Raw genomic sequence first — 25199 nt, 5'->3', positions numbered from 1 at the left:
CGTCCCCATACATGATGGTATAGTGCCTCATACACTCATACACAGGGGTGAGGTGTCCCCTTACATGGTGTATAGTGCCTCATACACAGGGGTGAGGTGTCCCCTTACATGGTGGTATAGTGCCTCATACACAGGGGTGAGGTGTCCCCATACATGGTGGTATAGTGCCTCATACACAGAGGTAAGGTGTCTCCATACATGGTGGTATAGTGCCTCATACACAGGGGTGAGGTGTCCCCATGGTGGTATAGTGCCTCATACACAGGGGTGAGGTGTCCCCATACATGGTGGTATAGTGCCTCATACACAGGGGTGAGGTGTCCCCATGCATGGTGGTATAGTGCCTCATACACAGGGGTGAGGTGTCCCCATGCATGGTGGTATAGTGCCTCATACACAGGGGTGAGGTGTCCCCATGCATGGTGGTATAGTGCCTCATACACAGGGGTGAGGTGTCCCCATGCATGGTGGTATAGTGCCTCATACACAGGGGTGAGGTGTCCCCATGCATGGTGGTATAGTGCCTCATACACAGGGGTGAGGTGTCCCCATACATGGTGGTATAGTGCCTCATACACAGGGGTGAGGTGTCCCCATACATGGTGGTGTAGTGCCTCATACACAGGGTGAGGTGTCCCCATACATGGTGGTATAGTGCCTCATACACAGGGGTAAGGTGTGCCCATATATGGTGGTATAGTGCCACATACACAGAGGTAAGGTGTCCCCATACATGGCTGTATAGTGCCTCATACACAGGGGAGAGGTGTCCCTATACATGGTGGTATAGTGCCTCATATAAAGAGGAAAGGTGTCCCCATACATGGTGGTATAGTGCCTCATACACAGGGGTGAGGTGTCCCCATACATGGTGGTATAGTGCCTCATACACAGGGGTAAGGTGTCCCCATACATGGTGGTATAGTGCCTCATACACAGGGGTGAGGTGTCCCCATACATGGTGGTATAGTGCCTCATACACAGGGGTAAGGTGTCCCCATACATGGTGGTATAGTGCCTCATATACAGGGGTGAGGTGTCCCCATACATGGTGGTATAGTGCCTCATACACAGGGGTAAGGTGTCCCCATACATGGTGGTATAGTGCCTCATACACAGAGGTAAGGTGTCCCCATACATGGTGGTATAGTGCCTCATACACAGAGGTAAGGTGTCCCCATACATGATGGTATAGTGCCTCATACACAGGGGTGAGGTGTCCCCATACATGGTGATATAGTGCCTCATACACATGGGTAAGGTGTCCCCATACATGGTGGTATATTGCCTCATATACAGGGGTAAGGTGTCTCCATAAATGGTGGTATAGTGCTTCATACACAGGGGTGAGGTGTCCCCATACATGGTGGTATAGTGCCTCATACACAGGGGTGAGGTGTCCCCATACATGGTGGTATAGTGTTCTCATACAGAAATGTATAGTAACTCCATACATGGTTCTAAAGTGCCCTCTAGAGCCCTTCCAGAGGGTGTCCCCGTACATAGAGTAACCGTTTCTAAAGCAGAATAAATGCCCTTGTCCGTCCAGTTCTGTCTATTCTCATGCAATGTTGAACCACAGGATGGAAAAACTTCATGAAACAACAAAGAACTCTCTTCATCTTAGAGTAAAAATTCCTCCTGACTCCAAATAAAGCCTTGGATCAACATCCCATAATTAGATAAAGTGAAAAAATCTCAGCACTAACGTGTTTTCTGTTAGCTGCTTCTTTATTCTATTAAGTGATTAAGTGATGAAATAAAGAAAAATCTGACAAAACTTCCCGCAAGTGCTGAGAACACTTTACCATATGTAATAAGTGCAGGAGCATTGAGCACCGCATACAGCAGAGAGCTATTCATCCACGCTCACATATAATGCACTAACGTAAAAAATAGACTATAGGGAGCCTTTGATATATTTATACATAGTTTAAATTTTTCTCAATTGTCTTTTTTTGTAGACTAATACTAATTTTGTATAGAATTAATCAAAAAGTTGCCCTAAAATGCCAAATGGCTCTTCCAAATACTATATGCAAACCAAGAAAGCTGTAATTAAACTACTAACTGAATGAAGCGAGCCATGAATGTATTAAAAGTTTAACATTTCTGCTTCCCGGAAGAAGCAAAGGGCGAAACGCGCGTCGAGGCACAGGGGGGCACCACCAGACCTCTTGCCCTATCTCTTATATCACCTGGGAAAAGATAACGTTATTTTGTTACTTGATGTGTATTCCTAACTACAGGTTTTATATGGGCATGTCCATAAACATATATAATTTTTTATGGAGAGATTAATAGTATTGATGCTTTAAGCACTCATTTAACCCCTTTGGTATTTACCCCTTATTATGAACCTTTGCTATATTATACCCTAATTATGACTTGTAATAGGTAAATATTTATATCCTCCATTATCCCCTGGAAGCCGTGCTGAATTTACTTTGTAATTTTGATCTGTATTCATTGGTGTTCCCCCTCTGGGGTAGGTTTATGTGTATTATGGAAATGTGGCTTTTTAAAAAAAACTTTAATTTTTCTAATAAATGTTAAACTTGTAATACATTCATGGTTCGCTTCATTCAGTTAGTAGTTTAATACTAACTTTGATGATTTTTCTGAGGTCTGTACCTACTGTTTATATCTTTGGCTGCCCACCTTTGACCCACTGATGCTCTCCTACGTCTTTACTGTGTTAATGCTCAAATATGAGCACAATACTACATGTACGATTTAGTGATATATAAGGTGGAGAATATATGTGCCCATCATGAACACAAATTCAACTTTTTTTTTAGGTTTAATGTCTAAGGTGCGTGTACAAATGTCATTGTGAAGGGAGAAGGGGGCAAGGTCAGCCATATCATCGCCTGTTATGATTTGTGGCTCCTGTATTATCAGCTATAGAGATGTTACCTGTCATTGTAATCCTGACTCTGATGATAAGAAAACGGCTGTAAACTCTACCCGAAAGTACCTAAGGGCTTCAACTTATCAAAATGTTTACGCCAGAAATGTAATATAAAATAAGTTCAAAAGTTGCTGAATTCTTGCCGCTTTGGTGTTTTCACACCAGTTTTGGCTGGCTAATCCAAAATGGATGGAACAGGTTGGGATGGGGCAGAACGGGGCATAGTGAAGCCTCCTCATCTACAGTAATTCACGCTGAGCTGTAGAATGCCGTAAGCCACAAAACGTACCCCAGTGTGTGTGCATGGAGGTGCACATCTCTTTTAGGACAGGTGCAGACGACCATTTTTTTCTCTATCCCAAAAAATTGTTACGATTATTCTAATCAGACTCTCATCAGAGTTTGATCAGAGTGGGATCCGATTTTCTCGAAGGAGAGAAAAAAAAGCACCGTCCAATAGAATAACGTCAAAACCACGGATAGCACTCGTCCGATTAAAACGTTTGCCTGCACAAGGCATCAACAGGCGGCAGCGCCAGTGTGAAAATTACTAGATTACTAATTTTATTTTTTTAAATTTCTGTTTAGTAAAGATAAAAAAGTACCTGTAAAACAAAACCTAATTTACTAGCAGTAATAGTGATAGGGGGTGATTCATTAAAATGTTTACCCCAGAAATAAGTTGCAATATTTTTGCGCAACTTTGAATGCTCTAGGTGTCAACATGCCAGGACATGGTTAGGATACGGCATCCATCAAATTCCTTGTAAGTTATGGCATACATTTCTGGTAGCAGCGCTCATTGGGTAACAGACTTACCTAATTCATTAAGAAGTACACGCTATGCCAGGATTAAATGGAGGCAGGATTTTGCTATTTAATCTGAGGACAACATAATTTAGAGGCAGAAAACCTGATTTCAGGGATGTATCACTAGCTCAGCAGCTTGCTGTAGTTTCAAAACAACCAGTGTTTTATCAGCAGGAGATTATCACTGTAGGACTAGGTGCAGCATGCCAAGCAGTCCAGCTAATTTGTATAACCACACCCCCCTCCACGGATTGGCCTCTTGCTGACAGTTTACACAGGAAGCAGCCAATCAATGGTGTGGGCGGGGTTATACACCGCTCAGTATTCTTAGCACTGCTACATCATCTAAAGCAGAGAAAACAGGGATTTTATCAATACTGCACCAAGGGGCCCAGTCAGTGACACATCACTGGAATTAGACTCTATGCCCCTACATTATTATGCTTTCAGATTCCATAGGAAAACATGCTGACACATTCCCTTTAATGAATCGTCCGCATAGTGCACTAACTGTGATTGCAAGTAGAACACAGAACTAGAATAATTTTTAGCCAACCATGTTTACATCCTGTAGAAAATTAATTTTTCGATTTCGATGAGCTATACAGTATATAAATATATATCTATGTAGAAGAAAGTCATGCAAAAGTGGAAATATTTTATGAAAATGTTTATTTCAACTGTATCTTTGGAATGTAGTAGTCATCGTTTGGGAATTAAGTTACAGTTCTATTTTATGTGATATTATGTAATTCAATGTCCAAGAATACAAATGTCGTTCAAAGTTAAGGCTTTGCAGTTCATTCCAAAACAACAGTTTACAAGTGTCATATTGTCATACAAAATAAAAATTTCTGTAAAAAAATTTGCACAAAATTTCATGATGATACAAAACATGAAGCAATAATATATGCCAGTAAAATGAAATCATTTTACTACAGAAAAGTTTTTTGTGTTTTTTTTTAATAGTTTTCGATAAAGAAAAAAAATATGTTATTTTTACATTTTAAAAATTATGAAACAATCTAAAAACAAATATAAATGAACAATTATTTATTTTTTTTTTTTTAACACTGCCTTTACAAACAAAACCCTTCTGTCCAAGCGGAAAGGGGCGGCAACAAACTACCACGCAAATGTTGGCCGCCCTTTCTGCCTGGTAAAGGGTTAATAATGTTATCAACATATAATTTTAAATATAGTTTTCAGTGCAAGATTCCTTTCTCTCGGGTTCTAAAGATTCAGTATCATTTTTCCCAGAATCATCTCTAATGCGATGCAGATATCATAACAACTCATACTTGACTTTAGAAATTTTTACATTTTTGAATTGTTTTTAACCATTACAGTTCCAAAAAAGAGTAAAATAAAAACAAAGAAAAGTAATACATACACACAATATACAGAAAAGATCAAAATGCCCCCAAAAGAGAATTTACTCCAGCCATAAGTGGGTGCTTCTTACAAGGTGCTAGAAGAATTGTCAAATACAACCTATTCTAATGTAATAACTTTATATATACAAACATACCTCTCAAGGAATTAGGCACATCTTGCAAATGCCGTGTTCCACCACCAGAAATGTTACTCTAGTCAGGGACTGGAGTATATTTCTGTTGTAATTTATGCCACTAAAGTCCCTGTAAATTTTGATGAATTTGCTGTTCGAGCCTCGGCATGCACAGTTCTGTCCAACCACTTTGGCAGAGCTTGCTTGGGACTGGTGAAAAAACACCAAAAGTCACAACATTTATTTTGCAACATTGCGCTGTGCAAAAATATTGCAAAATGTTATGGTATTTTACACCAGAAAACTGGCAAACACCTTAAAAAAGGACCTTTCCCCAATTTTCATTTCCCCTTGCCATTGCGGATATATTACATTGGCGTACAGTGATTTTGGTGCCAACGATGTCTGAACGGTTTTATAATAAGTTTATGGTGATGGTTAAGAATATGACCGGTTTTGCCAGATTGGCTTTAGTTTCTGAAATATTTAATAGTTAATTACAGTAGAATTGTGGCTTCAAAAAGTCGCTTTTATAGGATTGTAGGCCTCCAAATTGAAATATAAAATCAATTTCTGCGATATTTCATTACCTAACACACTGTTAAAGAGTTAAAAGACAGACCAATAGCGGTTGTATTTGTTATCACACACAAGTCACATTGGGGGAATGCATTATTTTCATAGATTATTTATCTTAAAAACCAGAACCAATTAAGCAAAAATAATGAGATTTTTTAATTCAGCACCACAAATTACCCTAAATCCATTCAAAACACTTTGGCACCTGAACATTTTTTATTTTTTTTTGTAGATCTGTGTTACCACTCAAAGTATTTGGTAGCTAACGAATTAAATCTTAAGTCAAAGTGGGCATCTTCAGAGAGTTTTCACTCGTGGCGTGTACTTCTTCCCCCTATATGATATTTAGCATTCATATGCAGGCTGTAACACTCAAGGGGAAGAAAAACACACCACCACCATAGTTTAGAGCAGGCTTTCTCCTGTGTGAGACATACAGTGGCAAGACGGATCTCACTCCAGAGTCATTACAAGTTGAGCACAACAGGCATGTGTGTGATTACTGACACCTTTCAGCTTTCACTTCCAGATAGGCAGTGTGTTGGAAGGACAGTACAACAGAGGTGACGTTGTTATGATAGAGGAAAGCTGATAGAAGGATTTGTAATGTGATGCAGCTAAACTCAGCTGTACCACGCCTCTCCCCCACAATATCTGTTCAGAGATGAAAACTCAAAAGGTGTCAGTAATCACACTTATGTCTGTTATGCTCACAGCAACCTGTAATGGCTCGCAATGAGATCAGAGCAGGTTGTCTTTACATCTCATACAGGGTAGACTGTTCTAAGCTATGGTGGGGGCATGTTCTTCTTTGTCCCTGAAAGTTGCTACCTGCTTATGATGGTCAACGTCATACAGGGAGAAGAAGTACATGCCCTCAGTGAAAACTATCTAATAATATCCACTTGAACATAACAAAAATTAACTCATCAGCTACCAAATACTTTGACTGCTAATATCTTCGAAACAGATAAATGGTTATTTTCTGCTTTGTAGCCACTATTACATCTTGTGTCCAGTTCAACATGAAAAATGTGGTAAAAGGTCCTCTTTAATGAATCGGGCCTAGAGTTTAATTTTATGCAATATTATTACATTACTTTTTACAAAACTTACTTATTGTTATGTGTAACCCATAAGCTTTTGACTTTTTAGCTAGGAGCGGTTTGACTGTGTTGGAATAGGTTGTGGCAAAGTCATGTAACTAAGGGCCAGCAAAAAAATAAATGTCACGTAGGATAGTACTAAGGGTATGTTTCCACGGTCAGCAAACGCTGCGGTTTGGACGCTGTGTACAGCTGCAGAGTCCAATCTGCAGCGACCAGATGTTACAGCATAGTGGATGGGATTTTATGAAATCCATCTCCACTATGCGTGCAGGGACACCCACGGCTTCCCTGCGTAACCGGACATGTGGCACGTCTTTCTAGACCGCAGCATGTCTATTTATCTTGCGGAGATGCTCAGTGTCCGCAAGATAAATATCACAGTCCAATGTATAGGATACAGTGATTCCACATGGTTCAATGAACACATGGGGAATCACCACGTGTACCAAAGCCATCAGTGCTTTAGACGGAGCTGACCGTGGAAACATATCCTAAGAGTAGTTATCCCATAAGCATCCTATAGGAATATGTCTGTTGAGATGTTGCATAAGTGACATCAGAGAAAGCCCATTACTTGGGATCTACTCATATCTAAATGTTCATTTTTGAGCTGATATTCATTTCATTGAATTAGTTTTGCAACCAGTAATTACGGCCCTCTCTCAATTGGAAATTGTGACCTGCTCCTTCTTAGTTACAGATCAGACTAGTCAACATTTCATCATTTATTCCGAACAGACAATTGGGACTAAAACTGGGGTGGAACAGGATTCTCTCACAATATTGTTTATACGGATTCACTAAAACCCATTCTATCCCTTCTTACTATGAGAGGCAAGAGGTGTTTATTGCTGAGAGGGTATGCACAAAATGGGCGATATAGACCTCTCATATCGATAAGATATCTGCCTAGCATTTTTTGATATGAGCAACATGAAACAAACAGACTGGAGTATGTAGCACCTTAAATATATTTACGTCTCTACTTTGTGATGCCGTAAGGATGTCACCAACTGACTACCATACTGCTCCCGACAGAACACAAGGTCATTTCTAGGTTGTTATTTTATTATAACAGTTAATCCTGTTTTGAAATCACAAGCGCATAAGTCATCCCGACCCATCGGAGCAGCCAGGAAGTCTTTTCTTGCAGGTTCGTATTGTTAGCCATAATATAAGAATTCATTTGTCGTCTCTGTTTTCTGCTCTCCAGGAGCACAAGAGACACAACATCGGGGACATCAAATATTCTAACATGTTACAAACAAGTAATAAATAATAAATTACAAAGTTACTAACTGTGAAGAATTTGAACCTAACGCACCCAAAAAACACTGTAAAAGCGATAAACATCATAGCAATCATTAGCCTAAATAACACGTACAAGGAGCATAATACTAAATACATCTTCTATTGGATGATGGAACATTAGGATTTTGGTAGAATTTAGCAAATTCATCCACCCGTTTCGACTACAAATCAATTCATTTTCGAGAAAAGGGACACGATGATGGCAGAAAGTAATGACTACGATACCTAGGGTAACACAAAGTTACATTTCTCTAAGTATTTGGTCAATGACATTATAACATCTCATCACGGTCTTATATGTATGAGCCCAAAATTCAGAGTGTAATCCAAGTTATATACGATGAGGTCTAAGTTACGCAAGACTGCATGGTGATAAGGTGACCATCTTATTAAAACCATTCATAATTTATTTAGTCTGTAGCGCAATACAAGCTCTTGGGATGCCGGTGGCACACTCGCCTCTTGCGCTACTGTAAGAAATTCCAAGTTAAATGGTTATTTCGAACACAGTTATTACCTATCCACAGAATAGGTGATAACTTGTGGATCGGTGGAGGTTTGACCACTTGAATCCCTGAAGGTCCTGAGATCTGGTCTCTAAAATGCCCCGTCAGAGTGTAGCGGTGTCAAATCCATTAACAATTAATTAAACATTTTAGAGCCCCATTCTTGGGATCAGTAGGGGTCTCATGGATTAACCTGTCACCGATCACGTGACTCCCTTTAAATCATAGAATTAAGACTTAGTTAAGTTCCATAAAGGGCACCCATAACAACAGGTGAGACATCAACTACCACTGTTCTATCTGGGTTAAGATCCAACACTCTACCTCAACTCTACCTCAATGTTTAACAACACTTTTTTTTTTTTTTTTTTGAAAAATGATACCGAAGCTTCTGATCTCCTGAAAGAAAGTCAAAGTTAAACTTTGTAGGGTTAATGTCAAAACTTTCCCTTATTTGATAGAAACAAAGGACGGTCTTCAGCACAAGAGCTGCTTTTTTTGCCTTTGAGTCAATGGCAAAACCATTACATTGTCTACTCAGAGCTGAGTACAGATTGTTAAATACATTCTACAGAGAAGAACATAGAAGGGATATTGCAGCTTTTTTTTTTACAACAAAGTTGTGGTTTTCGACTTAAAGGAAAAACCAAAAAAACAAACAAACAAAAAGAAATGATATTCAGAAAATAAAAGCTTTTCGTCCAAGTTGGTAGTTTATCTGGAGCCCTTGCCTTATCGAGGCCATAAAAAAAAATGACCATTCTAGCACACAGTTATCGACAAGGGCCTATGATAAAAAAAGAACATTAATCAGTGAGAATTACGTCAAAACTAACACAAACACAAAAAGGCACTTGAGAGGACATCCACTAGCTAGTGCCGCAACATTTCCTCGAAGGGCAGACCGATACCCCCTATTGCCATTGCATTTGATGACGGTGCATGTACTGTATAGACATTTTGTAGCACTATGCTTCAGAACAACACTGAAACACAACAATAATGGATAGCTTTGCTTCAAAAATGCCAAAAAACATTATAGTGGCACATTTTAGGACTTCCTAAGCCTTTGTTACAGCACAAACAGATATGCACAAACATGAAACAGTCGTGCCACGAGTCCGTTGATGTGTAGGGGGTTGGACACGCAGGGTCTAGGTGTCAATCCAAAAACCCCCAGTGAGTGTTATCTCTGGATTCTGTGCACAACCAAGAAGTATCCGCAGCAGGAAACAGAACAAAACGAAACAGAGGTTACAAAACCATAAAATCGATCATAATTGGTCTCAACACCAGCATCTGATTATCCATAAACAAAATAACGAACAGAAAAGCCAGCTGTACATGATTCAGATTGTATATACGTTCATAGTTTTCAGGTATATTCACTGAAGCTCCTGAGAGAAGTTTGGCTTCACGACAACCAACGCACTTTTTTAAGCCTAAACAGTAAAAGATCATCGGTCCGTCTTCACCAAGATTGACTTTAGTCTTTCCACCAAAAGTTTCTGCAACGTTATGTTTCCTTTTCGCTGCTTCATGCCTCTGAATATGTATTCTGTGTGTTTAGTTTGTCCTTTTTCAACTTGACACCGTCCACAAGTTCAAAATTGTAATTTTCAAGGGCAGACAAGTTCCTCTGTGACATGACATGATGCCAACACGCACAGTAGAGGACCACTCCACATATCGCTCCTAGGAGTACCCCCAGAGCACTCATCGCGATGATAGTGATAAGAATGGGGTCCAAATTCTTCAGTATGCCGCCTGGATGCCTGACGACTGTATCGTTATTCCAACCAGGATAATTAGGTGTGATACCTGAAAAAAAGAATACCAATTGTAAGTTTCGCCCATTTATGGCTTTATTTTAGATGGTCTACTAAGAGATCATACAATCATATGCATGTCCTTATGTGCTTGCTCCTTACATAAAGTTCTACTAACCCAATGTATGGATAGTTAAAGGGACATTTTGTACAAGACTGATGTATGCTTAGTCTAGGGCCTGAATAGTGTCTCATGCTCCTTCCCTTCAGCCTCTACATTACGAGATGTATCAGTCTAGCTATGAATGTCTCTTTAAACTTCATTACTCATTATAAACAATGACAGTAAAATCCCATGTACCAAGAGTGAAATGCGAGTTATCTTGGCCGCAGACAATAATGCTGGCCATATACATTAGATGATTGTTGGCCAAAAGAACTTTGGCTGAGATGGCTCTCTCGGTTGGCCGAGTGCTCCTGTGATCTCCAGAAGAAAGCTGCTAATTGACGCGTCATCAGGTTATCTCAAGGAGAACAATCCGATCGGTAATCCAAAATCTGATATGCCTGATCACTTCACTCCTGACCATAATTTGGCAGGACCTCCCATACACATCAGACCATCGAATGCACCTGTCAATATAGTCCAACATGAGTCTAATGTGTGGCAAGTAGTGATGAGCGAGTGTGCTCGTTACTCAAGTTTTCCGAGCATGCTCGGGTGATCTCCAAGTATCTTGGGCGTGCTCGTAAATTATGTCTTAGTCCCCGCAGCTGCATGATTTGTGGCTGCTAGACAGCCTGAACACATGAAGGGATTGCCTGTTTGTTAGGGTATCCCCACATGTATTTAGGCTGTCTAGCAGCCGCAAATCATGCAGCTGCAGGGACAGAAACTAAATCTCCGAGCACATCCAAATACCCGGAGAACACCCAAGCATGCTTGGAAAACTTGAGTAACGAGCACACTTGTTCATCACTAGTGGCAAGCTAAGGGTACATTCACAAGTACTATATTGGCTTTTTGACAATTGATCTTAACAACAAAATTTTGTAAAAATCCTTGCTCATTTGACAGCAAATACTACCTTGCTGGGGTCCTAAAGTGTCCTTAAGTCACTTTTCTTCTTTGACTTGTGGCTTTAGATTTAATTTTTTTTCTCTAAATTCATTAAAATGGCGCAAGCAAGTCATCATTTTTGCGTAAAGCCCAACACTGTATTAATTTTTTCTGCCTTCAACCGTTTTTGCGACTTTTTAGTGCAAAATGTCAAACATTTTGCAAAATGCTGCACGTTTTAAGCTAGCATATCCAAATCACTTGGTGGGGAGGGGCAACTGGAGTTGCACCAAATTTTGCCACTTTTTTTTAAAGAAGTAGCATTTTATGAATCAGACATCTGGAAATGCCACATTGACGTGAAAATCATAAAACTAACTGCAATGATGAATTGGGCCCTTAGGGATTTGAAAAAGACAAACAAACAATGAGGTTTTAAAGCGTTAAACACTAGTGATGAGCGATATCCGAGCAGGTTCGGGTGCTAACAGAGTGACTTCGGGGGTGCTCGAAAAATATGTTTGAGTCCCCGTGGCTGCATGTCTCGCGGCTGTTTGACAGCCACAACCCATGCAGGGATTACCTGTTTGTTAGGCTGTCCACCTGTCGAATAACGCCTTATCCGAGATCGTTCGCTAATCGCTATTAAACACATAATTCAGGCAAAACCCAAAAAAATAAACTGTTTTGCTTTAGGTTGTGCCTATTTCTCAAACTTCTCAACCCACCATGTACAGAAATCCAAGTGGCACCATCTAATATGTATTTAAAAACTGCAGCTCTGCTCTAGCAGTATATGAGATGTCCGTACAATGACATTCTCTGTAGAATAAGCCCTGGAATCTACAGGCTCTTATACATGTCTCTGCAGCGGTGTGACACTACAACTCTCAGCATGGGGCAGCTCTACAGTCACACGCATGTACAAGTCTACAGGCTGTCGGGACCCTGAGACTTAATGCAGGCAATTTCCTTACTTGATATAAACAAAGGGATGATATCTGTCTTATTGATCGAGCATCACAGCTGCATTTTGTAGATAAGCCCGAAGCAAAGATGATGCTGCGTTTGAGATAACTGCTAAATCAATTCGGCATTGGGACAATATTGCTGCTTGTTTATGATAAAGACATAGATTAGACGGCGAAATTATGCCGCAGCCCAAAGTGAAAAATCCCATTACATCAGATATTGAGGATTCATGTGATGTATGATCAGCTCCCGTTCCATATTTTCACTTTTGACATTTTGCAGCGTCCCGTAATATTGATAGGGGCAGCAAGTTGTACAGTATATCCGGGTCCGTGCATAAAACATATCACCTCCTGCCTGCATCAGCCAGCATCTGCAGTAACGCTGAATTCACAAGGATCACATATGGACAATGGAAAAATTGGGCAAAACAGTGTAGTGTTATAGGAGGGTCACTTAAGGCCTCACCAAGGAGTCATGGCGCAGGTCAAGATCAGTCACCATATGATGGCACGTACCAACACTTGGTTACCTTGCACCATTTTTTTTTATATAATATCGTAAACACATGTTGTGAATTATTGCTTTCAGTCAGTTGGAGGGTATTTTTGCCCTGTTGACATAGTTGTACAGCCCCAGCGACCAACATTACTTGGAAAAATCAATCATGACTCCCTTTGCGCCTGCCTAATGCCCGCATTGCAAGCATTTATCACTCCCCCCTTACACCTCTTCCATGCCCACTAAAATATGTTTGGATGATGACACATTGTGGTATCATGCACAGGAGACCTTCCAGGTCCCTCGGAAAGATTATGGTGGCCCCAGGAAATGTTACCACTCTTCTCAAGAGTCCGGTAGGTCTATTCATTTTACAGGAGCTTAATAGACGTGAGAGTTGTCAGGTATGCTATTACCGCTACAACTCCACCATTCACAATCAGTACCAACACCACGGTTGTGAGATATGCATGTGATCCAGCGTAGGACATACCTTGTTGAACATTTGTTTGGTCCACCGTACCTGCTCCTGATTCTGGTGGTGGAGGCCCTAAATATACCAAAAAGAATGTCAGAAATATGATCGCACAAGTTCACATTCTACAATTAATTTGTGCTATTGAGATGGCACCATACACATGGTCAAATTGTGGCTCTATACAACTAATTTGAAAAAAAATAAACACCAAACCATGGGGTTCTCCCGATTATCCCCCGACAGATTAAGCTGGGGGGACATAAGAATGGGATGGTTGGAATTTAATCATCTGATCCTTTGTTCAGTCCCAAGATAAGTTGCTGATTGACGAAAGATAACACCACAGTATACAGAGGTAGGAACAACACAGCTCCGTTCACTGTCTGGTGGCCATTCATTGAAACTGAGCTGTAGTACCCAAGAATGACCGCTACACAGTGAACGGAGCTGTGACTTTCCGACTTGATGCACTACCGGCTGTCACCGGGTTTAGTATCTCCACCAATTCTATATTGATGACCTAGCCTAAAAATGGTTTATTATTATCAAAAGCCTAGAAAAAACCTTTATGTCGTGCATTAATAGACATTATTACTTATTATTATTATTAGTCTCATACCTTTACAATCTTCCGGAGCAATTTTATTAGCAATAGTGATATCATCCACGGCAATTCCTCCAGTACCTTTGCCAATTGTGCCCTCAACCACCACCTGGACAAAGAAAAATAGTAAAAAAAATTATAAAACATTAAATTTAATTGAGCCACAATATATATATACTCAATCTAGGCTCCATCATAAATGCTAAATATTAATTGTAGCGAAAATCACTTTAAGCTTTCTTTAGGGGAATGGGGGCTTTATAGCATATGTATATATAAAGGTCATCAAGAAAATAAAATAAATGGTATCTATTGTGTAAACCTGACTAAAGCTTTACTATTCAGGTATTACCGGCAATCCTTAATCTAGACGTAAGCAGGGGTGTAGATATAGGGGTGCAGAAGGGTCAGTCAGACCTTGGTCTTGGAGTATAAATGGTGCATACTTGGTGGGAGATGAGGGTCCTATGAGGCCTATCACAGATTCTGCATTTGACCCAGGATCTCCAACTTAGATTTTGGACATATGTGGAAAATTCTGCCAGTGTCTACACCAATATTTTTACATCATAAAATACACGGGAAACAAATGTTAAAGTCAGATCACTAGAACATTGCTCATTACTATCTTTGGAATTTATCAAAAGGTAAACATCCCATCTTCTCATAAAAGCATGGTCACAGAGAGAAATACCAACGGAGAATCCACAGAAGAAAAAACACCAGTGTTTCACCGTACCCGATACGGCTTTATCGGCTTGTGCAGGGGAACTCGAGCTTCTCTCCATATGTTGTGATATTTGCTGTCGCTAGCTACCCAGAGCAGTTGGTCGAAGCCATCTTGTCTTTCATAATGTAGTTTTATGCTCAAAGATCCGACGTGAGATCCAGAGATATGGTACCAGAATGTCATGCACTGGACAGAATGCATGGAAGGCACAACGGGGCTGAGGAGGCGGACAACTTTGCCACTGTGTCTTTCATCAGCTTCAGAGTAGATGAAGTTGCCATCTCCTGTAAAAGATAGATATATTGTATTTTTCAGTGACATTTGCATTGATATGGTATTGTGTGATACTGGTATGGACCTCTATGATACTGGTATGGCTCTCTATGGTACTGGTATGGTACTCTATGATACTGGTATGGTTCTCTATGGTACTGGTATGGTACTCTATGATACTGGTATGGCTCTCTATGGTACTGGTATCATATGGCTCTCTATGATACTGGTATGGCTCTCTATTGTACTGGTATGACACTCTATGATACTGGTATGGCTCTCTATGACAGTGGTATGGCTCTCTATTGTACTGGTATGACACTCTATGATACTGGTATGACGACACTCTATGATACTGGTATAGCACTCTATGATACTGGTATGCTGTTCTATGGTGCTGGTATGGCTGTCTATGGTACTGGTATGGCACTCTATGATACTGGTATGCTGCTCTATGGTACTGGTATGGTACTCTATTGTACTGGTATGGCTCTCTATGATACTGGTATGGCTTTCTATGATAATGGTATGGTACTCTATGATACTGGTATGGTACTCTATGGTACTGTGTGGCACCCTACTGTACTAATCTGGTACTGCATGGTACGGTATGACACTCTTAGACTAGTATGGTACTCTTATACAGGTATGGTACTCTGTGGTACTGTGTAGTACCCTGCTGTACTACTTTTGTACTATTTGTCCTGGTATGACACTCTATTCGACAAGTCTGGTCCTTTTAGATACTGGTATGGTACTGTTTCATACTAGTGATATACCCTAGGGTACTGGTGTACTGGTATGGTCAGGGCCGCATCATCCATGAGTCAATCTGAGAATTCAGCTCAAGCGGCGCTCAGTCCCTGAAGACAGGGGGCGGCAGAGCGGCGCCGTCCTCTGCAATCAGATAATGTAGTGCCGATGCCGTGCTCCTGCAATGCTCCTATCATTGTGTTTGTGTGTGACACAGTGTGAAGCAGTAGTGTAGCTACCGCCCCCCCCGGGCCCATGCTCTGAGGGAGCTGCCTGTAAGGCTGTAACTGTATCTGTGGCAGAGCTCTGCCACACTGTTTTCTCTGCCACAGGACCTGTGATGAGGTCACAGGAGGGGAGGAGTCGAGGTCACATGATCAGGGCCTCTCAGTGTATGCAGGACAGGACGTGCTGGATGAAGGAAAGTTTCTGTGTGAGGTCAGTAGGAGTTTACAGGGTGGATGTAGCAGAGCCGTGTGTGTACGGGGTGTACGGAGCAGAGCCGCATGTGTACCAGGTGTACGGAGCAGAGCCACGTGTGTACAAGGTGTATGGAGCGGAGCCGCGTGTGTACGAGGTGTACGGAGCGGAGCAGCATGTGTGCAAGGTGTACAGAGCGGAGCCGCATGTGTACAAAGTTTACGGAGTGGAACCATGTATGTACAAGGTGTACAGAGCGTGGCCACGTGTGTAAAAGGTGTACGGAGCAGAGCCGCATGAGTACGAGGTTTACGGAGTGGAGCCATGTGTGTACTGAGTGGGGTCGTGTGTGTGTGAGGTGTACAGAGCAGAGCCGTCTGTGTTCGAGGCATAAAAAGCGGAACCGTGTGTGCATGAGGTGTGCGGAGCCATATGTGTACAAGGTGTATGGTGGGGAGCATCCATACCTCCCAGCGGGACAGTCCTGATTTTGAGAGAGAGTCTGCCCCTCTGTCCTGGCCGGAAGCTTACTTTTCCCACGGACACAGGAGTACACAGCGGAGCCCCAAGGAGCACTTTAAAGTTCGCACATGACGTTCCACCGGAAGTGACGTGCTAGAAGCTGACCGGAAATGAGGTAATTTCGGGAGGAGATTGTGACGGAAGCATGGAGGCACTTCAGGGAATGCTTTAGATCCATCACCGTGTCCTCTGACAGCGCGGACAGCGGGATCGCCTTGGACTCGGGGATGCCGGCCATGTGAGCAGGTGGCTCAGGTGGGCACTACAATGGGAGCCGGGCTGCTATAGTATCTTTATAGAATCTTTCTTTCTTTCTTTCTTTCTTTCTTTCTTTCTTTCTTTCTTTCTTTCTTTCTCTCTCTGTTCTTTCTTTCTCTGTCTAATCTTTGTTTTTTTCTTTCTCTCTCTCTCTGTTCTTTCTTTCGTCTCTTTCTCTCTCTTCTTTCTTTCTCTCTGTTCATTATTTCTTTCCCCTCTTCCTTTATCTCTCTCTCTGTTTTTTCCCCTTTCTTTCTCTCTAATCTTTCTTTCTTTTTCTCTCTGCTTTTTCTTTCTCTCTCTGTTCTTTCTCTCTCTCTGTTCTTTCTGTCTCTCTCTGTTCTCTTTCTTTCCCCTCATTCTTTCTCTCTCTCTCTGTTCTTTCTTTCCTCTTTCTCTCTCTGTTCTTTCTCTCTCTCTGTTCTCTTTCTTTCCCATCTTTCTTTCCTATCTTTCTTTCTCTTTCTCTGTTTTTTTCTTTCTTTCCCCTATTTCTTTCTCTCTCTCTGTTCTTTCTTTTCACTCTTTCTTTCCCTCTGTTTTTTTATTTATTTCGCCTCTCTCTCCCTCTCTGTTCTTGCTTTCTCCTCTTTCTTTTTTTCTCTCTCTCTGTACTTTTTTTTGTGTCCACTCTTTCTTTCGCTCTCTGTTCTTTTTCTTTCTTTTTTCTTTATCTCTGTTCTTTATTTATTTCCCCTCTTTCATTCTTTTTCCCCTCTTTCTCTCTGTTCTGTCTTTCGCTCGTTTCTTTCTTTATTTCTCTTTCTATCCCCTCTTTCTTTCTCTCTGTAATCTTTCTTTCTCTCTCTAAACGTTCTTTCTCTCTCTGTTCTTTCTCTGTCTGTTCTTCCTTTCTTTCTCTCTGTTCTTTCTTTCTCTGTTCTCTTTCTTTCCCCTCTTTCTATTCTTTCTCTCTCTATGTTCTTTCTTTATTTCTCTCTCTCTCTCTGTTCTTTCACCTCTTTCTCTCTCTGTTCTTTCTTTCCCCTCTTTCTTTTATTCTCTCTCTCTGTTATTTTTTCTGTCCCCTCTTTCTTTCTCTCTGTTCTTTCTTTCATTCCCCTTTCTTTCCCCTCTTTCTCTTTCTTTCTCTCTCTGTTCTTTCTTTCCCCTCTTTCTTTCTCTCTCCCTCTCTGTTCTTTCTTTCTTTCCCCTCTTTCTTTTTTTTCTCTCTCTCTGTTCCTTTTTTCTGTCCCATCTTTCTTTCTCTCTCTCTCTGTTCTTTCTTTTCCTCAGTACCAGTCAGTGTGCCCACAGTACCGGTAGAATAAGAGGGGTAGGAAACTAGGCGGCACTGGTCACATTGATCCTTTCATACTTTTTACTGGTGTATAATCATATGCCCTGAGCACCCCCATAAAGTGGGCCAGCCCCAGACAACAGGGTACAAACAAATCACTATTACTATCAGTCCAAGTGGACAATTATATACATAAAGTTAATGATGTCCCTGTGCCAAGAAGTGCGGAGGATCAGAATACACTGAGGAGACCAGAGCAACGGGGTATGGTGAGAAGAATTATATGGGGCCCATTATGCTGTATGAAGTAATATATGGTGCCCATTATACTTTATGAAGTAATATATGGTGCCCATTATACTGTATGCAGTAACATATGGGGCCCATAATACTGTATGCAGTAACATATGTGGCCCATTATACTGTATGAAGTAATATATGGGGCCCATTATACTGTATGAAGTAATATATGGTGCCCATTATGCTGTATAAAGTAATATATGGGACCCATTATGCTGTATGAAGTAATATATGGGGCCCATTATATTGTATGAAGTAATATATGGTGCCCATTATGCTGTATGAAGTAATATATGGTGCCCATTATGCGGTATGAAGTAATATATGGGACCCACTATACTGTATGAAGTAATATATGGTGCCAACTATGATGTATGAAGTAATATATGGGGCCCATTGTACTGTATGAAGTAATATATGGGGCCCATTATGCTGTATGAAGTAATATATGGGGCCCATTATACTGTATGAAGTAATATATGGGGCCCATTATGCTGTATGAAGTAATATATGCGACCCATTATGCTGTATGAAGTAATATATGGGACCCACTGAACTGTATGAAGTAATATATGGTGCCCACTATAATGTATGAAGTAATATATGGGGCCCATTGTACTGTATGAAGTAATATATGGGGCCCATTATGCTGTATGAAGTAATATATGGGGCTCATTATACTGTATGAAGTAATATATAGGGCCCATTATACTGTATGAAGTAATATATGGGACCCATTATGCTGTATGAAGTAATATATGGGGCCCATTATATTGTATGAAGTAATATATGGTGCCCTTTATGCTGTATGAAGTAATATATGGTGCCCATTATGCTGTATGAAGTAATATATGGGACCCACTATACTGTATGAAGTAATATATGGTGCCAACTATGATGTATGAAGTAATATATGGGGCCCATTGTACTGTATGAAGTAATATATGGGGCCCATTATGCTGTATGAAGTAATATATGGGGCCCATTATACTGTATGAAGTAATATATGGGGCCCATTATGCTGTATGAAGTAATATATGCGGCCCATTATACTGTGTGAAGTAATATATGGTGCCCATTATGCTGTATAAAGTAATATATGCGACCCATTATGCTGTATGAAGTAATATATGGTGCCCACTAAACTGTATGAAGTAATATATGGTGGAAAATAGGGGGGAAGCCAGCACTGCTTAAGGTTAGAACGCATAAATTGGAGTGCATATGCACATAATGTCTAGCTGTATTCAAAAATGAGATATTTAGCAAAAAAATTGATCAATTCAATTGAGCCACCCCGCCGCGCCAAGGCAATCTCATATGGGGGGTCCTCATATGCTGTATGAAGTAATATATGGGTCCATTATGCTGTATGAAGTAATATATAGTGCCCACTATAATGTATGAAGTAATATATGGTGCCCACTATAATATATGAAGTAATATATGGGGCCCATTGTACTGTATGAAGTAATATATGGGGCCCATTATGCTGTATGAAGTAATATATGGAGCCCATTATACTGTATGAAGTAATATATAGGGCCCATTATACTGTATGAAGTAATATATGGGGCCAATTATGCTGTATGAAGTAATATATGGGTCCATTATGCTGTATGAAGTAATATATAGTGCCCACTATAATGTATGAAGTAATATATGGTGCCCACTATAATGTATGAAGTAATATATGGGGCCCATTGTACTGTATGAAGTAATATATGGGGCCCATTGTACTGTATGAAGTAATATATGGTGCCCATTATACTTTATGAAGTAATATATGGGGCCCATAATACTGTATGAAGTAATATATAGGGCCCATTATACTGTATGAAGTAATATATGGGGCCCATTATACTGTATGAAGTAATATATGGAGCCCATTATACTGTATGAAGTAATATATAGGGCCCATTATACTGTATGAAGTAATATATGGTGCCCATTATGCTGTATAAAGTAATATATGCGACCCATTATGCTGTATGAAGTAATATATGGGGCCCACTAAACTGTATGAAGTAATATATGGTGCCCACTATAATGTATGAAGTAATATATGGGGCCCATTGTACTGTATGAAGTAATATATGGTGCCCATTATACTTTATGAAGTAATATATGGGGCCCATAATACTGTATGAAGTAATATATAGGGCCCATTATACTGTATGAAGTAATATATGGTGCCCATTATACTGTATGAAGTAATATATGGGGCCCATTGTACTGTATGAAGTAATATATGGTGCCCATTATACTGTATGAAGTAATATATGGTGCCCACTATAATGTATGAAGTAATATATGGGGCCCATTGTACTGTATGAAGTAATATATGGTGCCCATTATACTGTATGAAGTAATATATGGGGCCCATTATACTGTATGAAGTAATATATGGGGCCCATAATACTGTATGAAGTAATATATAGGGCCCATTATACTGTATGAAGTAATATATGGGGCCCATTATACTGTATGAAGTAATATATGGTGCCCATTATGCTGTATGAAGTAATATATGGGGCCCATTATACTGTATGCAGTAATATATGAGGCCCATAATACTGTATGGCGCATTATGTGGGGATAGGGGATGACTTTCTGTTTGTTGTGGATCTGAATGCTGGGACCCCCCCATGATCCTGGGAAACGTAGCTTTGAAGAGCACCATGTAAATGGAGCTGTGATCAATCATACGCACTGTGGCGCCATTCACCTGTGGCTCTTCAAACAACTACTTTGAGAGTGATGAGGGGACGACAAAGTATAGCAAAAATTCACTGATCGGGGTGAGGAGTGTTATAGTTTGTGGGCTGGTGGGATTTGTGTGGCAGTGCTGCTTTTTTGTCCCAGTCTGGCCCTGTGACAGGCCTACCATTGCCATTAACGACCCTTCTTCTGGATACTTCTGTGTCGTTCTTGTATGTGCGTGTCATGGCGCTGACATCCTTGTGTTTGGACACCTTTTTTTTCTATTTATCTAAATCAAAATGTCCACTATTGTACTCAGTTTTACAGGATAGATATAAAAATTTACTTTGTGTGGGGGGGGGGGCGTCATTTTGCTGTTCGCCTCAGGCAGCAGAGAGGCTAGGTTCACCCCTGGGTATGGTTCTCCATTGTACTGGTATAATGTTCAGTGGTACAGTAGGAATTTTTATGGTACTTTATTGTACAGATGGAGGACTCATATTACTTTATAGTGTTTGTATGGCACTGGTATGGTACTGGTATGGTACTCTACGGTTCCAGTATGGTTCTCTATAGTACTGGAATTGCGCTCTATGGTGGTGGCCTGCTTCTCCAAGGTACTGGCATGATACTCTATACCAGTTCTTCTTGACCCTGGAACAGTACACAGAATTTTGAACCAATTTAGATGGTGTTGTAGGGTGGATATTCCCTTTAAGCCCTACATTTGACTAAGCTTCATGTGAACACCATCACTTTCTCAGGAGAGAGCCTGAAAATCCTTAACACATTTCTTAATAGCAGTTTTGACATTTCACTTGGCTAAAACACTGAAAAATAATGATTAAATATAAAAACTGAAATTTTACAGCTGCAATGAACTAGCGATGCCATTGTACTCGGGACCAACTGTGTGGAACAGATAACCAGTCTATTTAATGTGTAACTGCATGAGATGTGTACGGCTCACTGTCCAAAATGAAGAGAACTTGGCCGGTGGAGTACATTAGATCATGTTTCATTAGCGGCTCAATTCATCAAACGCAGTGTTAATTTTCTACCCTCTGCCCATCAAACAGTAGGAGAGAGCCTACAAACAATGGTGTCCAGGAGTAAATTGATATAAATCTACCCTTTTATAAGAAAGCTTTTGTGTAACGCATGGAAGTGAGCAGGATTTAGGAGTGAACTATCATTGGCACTACATGAATACTAATAGGGACTGTCAGCACCTACGGTAAATGTGCCCAATTCAAGTGGTCAAGAGGTCAATACAAGCTATATGTCAGCAGCTAAAGGGTATGGATATTTTTTACAGTATGTACCTAACCTATATAAGAGTTGTAACCGGAATTACTGCCTGTATTATTCTCCAGAGCTGCATTCACAGTTCTGCTGGTTGTCATTGAACACACTACATAAGCTTTGTCACAACACTCCTAAAATGCGGCAGGACAGGTAATTTTTCCTAAATCAGGTTACTGCAATAGAGAATTTAGATTGTGAGCTCCAATGGGGACAGTGATGATGTCTGTAAATGCATAATAAATCAATGTGTAATATCACAGTCAGTGTCGGGCCGGAATGCCAAGGGCCCACCAGTAACCAACTCCAAGGCCCCACTTTTCAGCTCCATGCAAATATGACTTTATTCACAAAACTCCATTGCAATAAACTGGGTTGATTGTTAAATTAATAAGATGTTGCCTTTGCCTGTAGATGGTGAATCAAGAGTATTGTGCCAAAGTGCTGCTCCTATAAGTGGGTGGTGGTCCATTCCTGCACAGGGGCCCACCGGAGGATTCTCCTGTTCTCCGGTTGGCCAGTCCGAGCCTGTTCACAGTCATATAATGTAGTGGCGCTCACCTGTGTGATCCTGTACCGGGCCGGTCTTGCTGTTCAGCACTGTCCATTTCAGTCCTAGCGTACTGTCGTGTTCCCACTTACAGATTGTCTTCTCTGATCCCCATCCAAATTTACAGTCGAGATCGCTTGGTGGTGGCTCTGTAGAAACACAGAAACACATTGGCCTTGAGGAACTATTGTATGTAAATCCCACTAGAAAGGGACAAAGGCGGACCTAGAATGATCAGAGACTTCTGGCAGCACTGGTCATTGGTCCCTTTACCACCTGTCATAGTTATATTTGACTTAAAGGAGTATTCCTATCTCAGGTAGTTATGGGAAATCCACAAGGGTATGCCATGAATGGCTTCTAGATGTAGATGCCACCATAATGGGGGGTACCCTGACTCCCATCCTACCTGGGATTGTAGCCATTGTGAATGGAAAAATAGAAAACCTTTCCATTCACTTCTTCAGGAGCTGTGAATTCTATGGAAAAAGCTTACATGGATCGTTTTGGCACTCCCATAGAAGTGAATGGAAAGAGCCATATTTCCATTTAAAGCAGCAATCAGAGGAGGGTGAAGGCACTCCTTTTTCATGATCTAGAGGTGGGTCCCAGAATCGGACATTTTTGGCACAGGAGATGGCAGTAACCTGTCAATCTTTACATTTGGGAGACCATGCAACTTTAATGTATTTGTGGCCCCTTATGAACATTGACTTTCAGGCCCTAGCCCTACTCAAGTGTCCAAATGTTTAATCCACACTTTGGAAATGGATATAGAAAATACAGATTTGCAGATTACATTAAAATATTACAAAATAGGAAAATGGAGACAAAGAATGATAAGAAGGATTACATTGATAAGTTGTGGAATATGTTAGTGTTATTATTTTTTACTATTTATTATTTTACTATTATATTTATTTTTTTAAACATTTTTGTTCTCCATTACCCAGACTGTAGTTACTGAAATACACAATGATGAGTGCAAATATTCGTTTCCGCAAACATGCTTTGCAGTTACAAAGAAGAAGCCACTAGATGCCACTGTGCATCAAGTTTCTCTCTTCACAAAGGCGCAATGCCAAAACAGTCTCTGGCGTACAGAAGGGAGCCGGTATTACATGTCACTATGAGATCCTTTAAAATTGTGTGCATTTTATTCCAAGCTTCCCAACAGCCGTATACAATGTAATTGCTTTTCTTTCTTTATTTTTTCCTAAAGGTTTAGGAAGATGAATAGAAGGATGTGTAGAACAGATAAAACTAATGTTGTTTACATTTTTTAATTCTGCTGCCCGCTGTAAAAATCATGTCTCCAACATCCCTTCAACTCCCTGACTGCTCACTTTTTACTCAAGGAAGGAAACCCGTCTCGAAGAACAAAAAAATATACTTCCAGGAATGTTGCCATTGTTCACAACAAAGTCAAATAAGGTCTTAGAAATCCGACATCCTTCCCCGGCTGGTGCATATTTGTCTCGTGATCTAATTGCCTTAATTTTCTGTATTTTGAATGCCATATTTTCAAAAATCAGCATTTACATTCAACCTCTCTCTTTTTCCCATCTGCTGCCAAACAATGTAATACTCTATAGAGAAGACGACTTTACAATGGTTAACACCTCTGGTGCCCAGGGGGCGACATGTGTGAAGAACGTCTCCTTGGAGGATTCTTGTGTTTTGCTGACAAAGAAAAACACACATCCTATAAATGCATACATTAATGCAACCCAAAACTAGATGTCTGAAATCAGGCACGTAGTGTTATCACTTCAGTTATTCTCATTCTGCTCAGTGCACTGGACTGCTCTACTTATAATATTACTGACCCCTATAAAAAGTCCATATTCCTAATAGGTCATATAAAGTCATGGCCGAAAGTTTTGGCATGGTTTAAATTGAAGGCGAAGAAAGCCGTCTCAGAACATGAGCAACGTAATCAAGACGTTTACAACCCATGGCAGGGTAGTTAATCTCCCTGGATGTGGATGGCAGAAAAAAACTGATGAAAAGTTGCAAAGC

General features: G+C 40.5%; 1 protein-coding gene across 1 annotated transcript in view; it reads right to left on the bottom strand.

The window, feature by feature from the left end:
• Positions 1-4379: 4379 nt before the first annotated feature.
• The window catches only part of NRP1 (neuropilin 1), a 222513-nt gene continuing 201693 nt past the window's right edge, over positions 4380-25199 (bottom strand). The window contains 6 exon segments of the mRNA XM_073581683.1: positions 4380-10321; positions 10324-10560; positions 13535-13591; positions 14139-14232; positions 14863-15137; positions 23189-23326. Coding sequence (XP_073437784.1) covers positions 10197-10321; positions 10324-10560; positions 13535-13591; positions 14139-14232; positions 14863-15137; positions 23189-23326 — 926 coding nt within the window. The 3' untranslated portion in view covers positions 4380-10196.

The sequence above is a fragment of the Dendrobates tinctorius genome, unplaced genomic scaffold (genome assembly GCF_039654945.1).
Source record: "Dendrobates tinctorius isolate UK_male_01 unplaced genomic scaffold, ASM3965494v1 ptg000070l, whole genome shotgun sequence".
In the NCBI taxonomy this organism is placed as follows: Eukaryota; Metazoa; Chordata; class Amphibia; order Anura; family Dendrobatidae; genus Dendrobates; species Dendrobates tinctorius.
The sequence above is the reverse complement of the archived record's forward strand: the minus strand, read 5'-3'. Positions and strand labels throughout refer to the sequence as shown.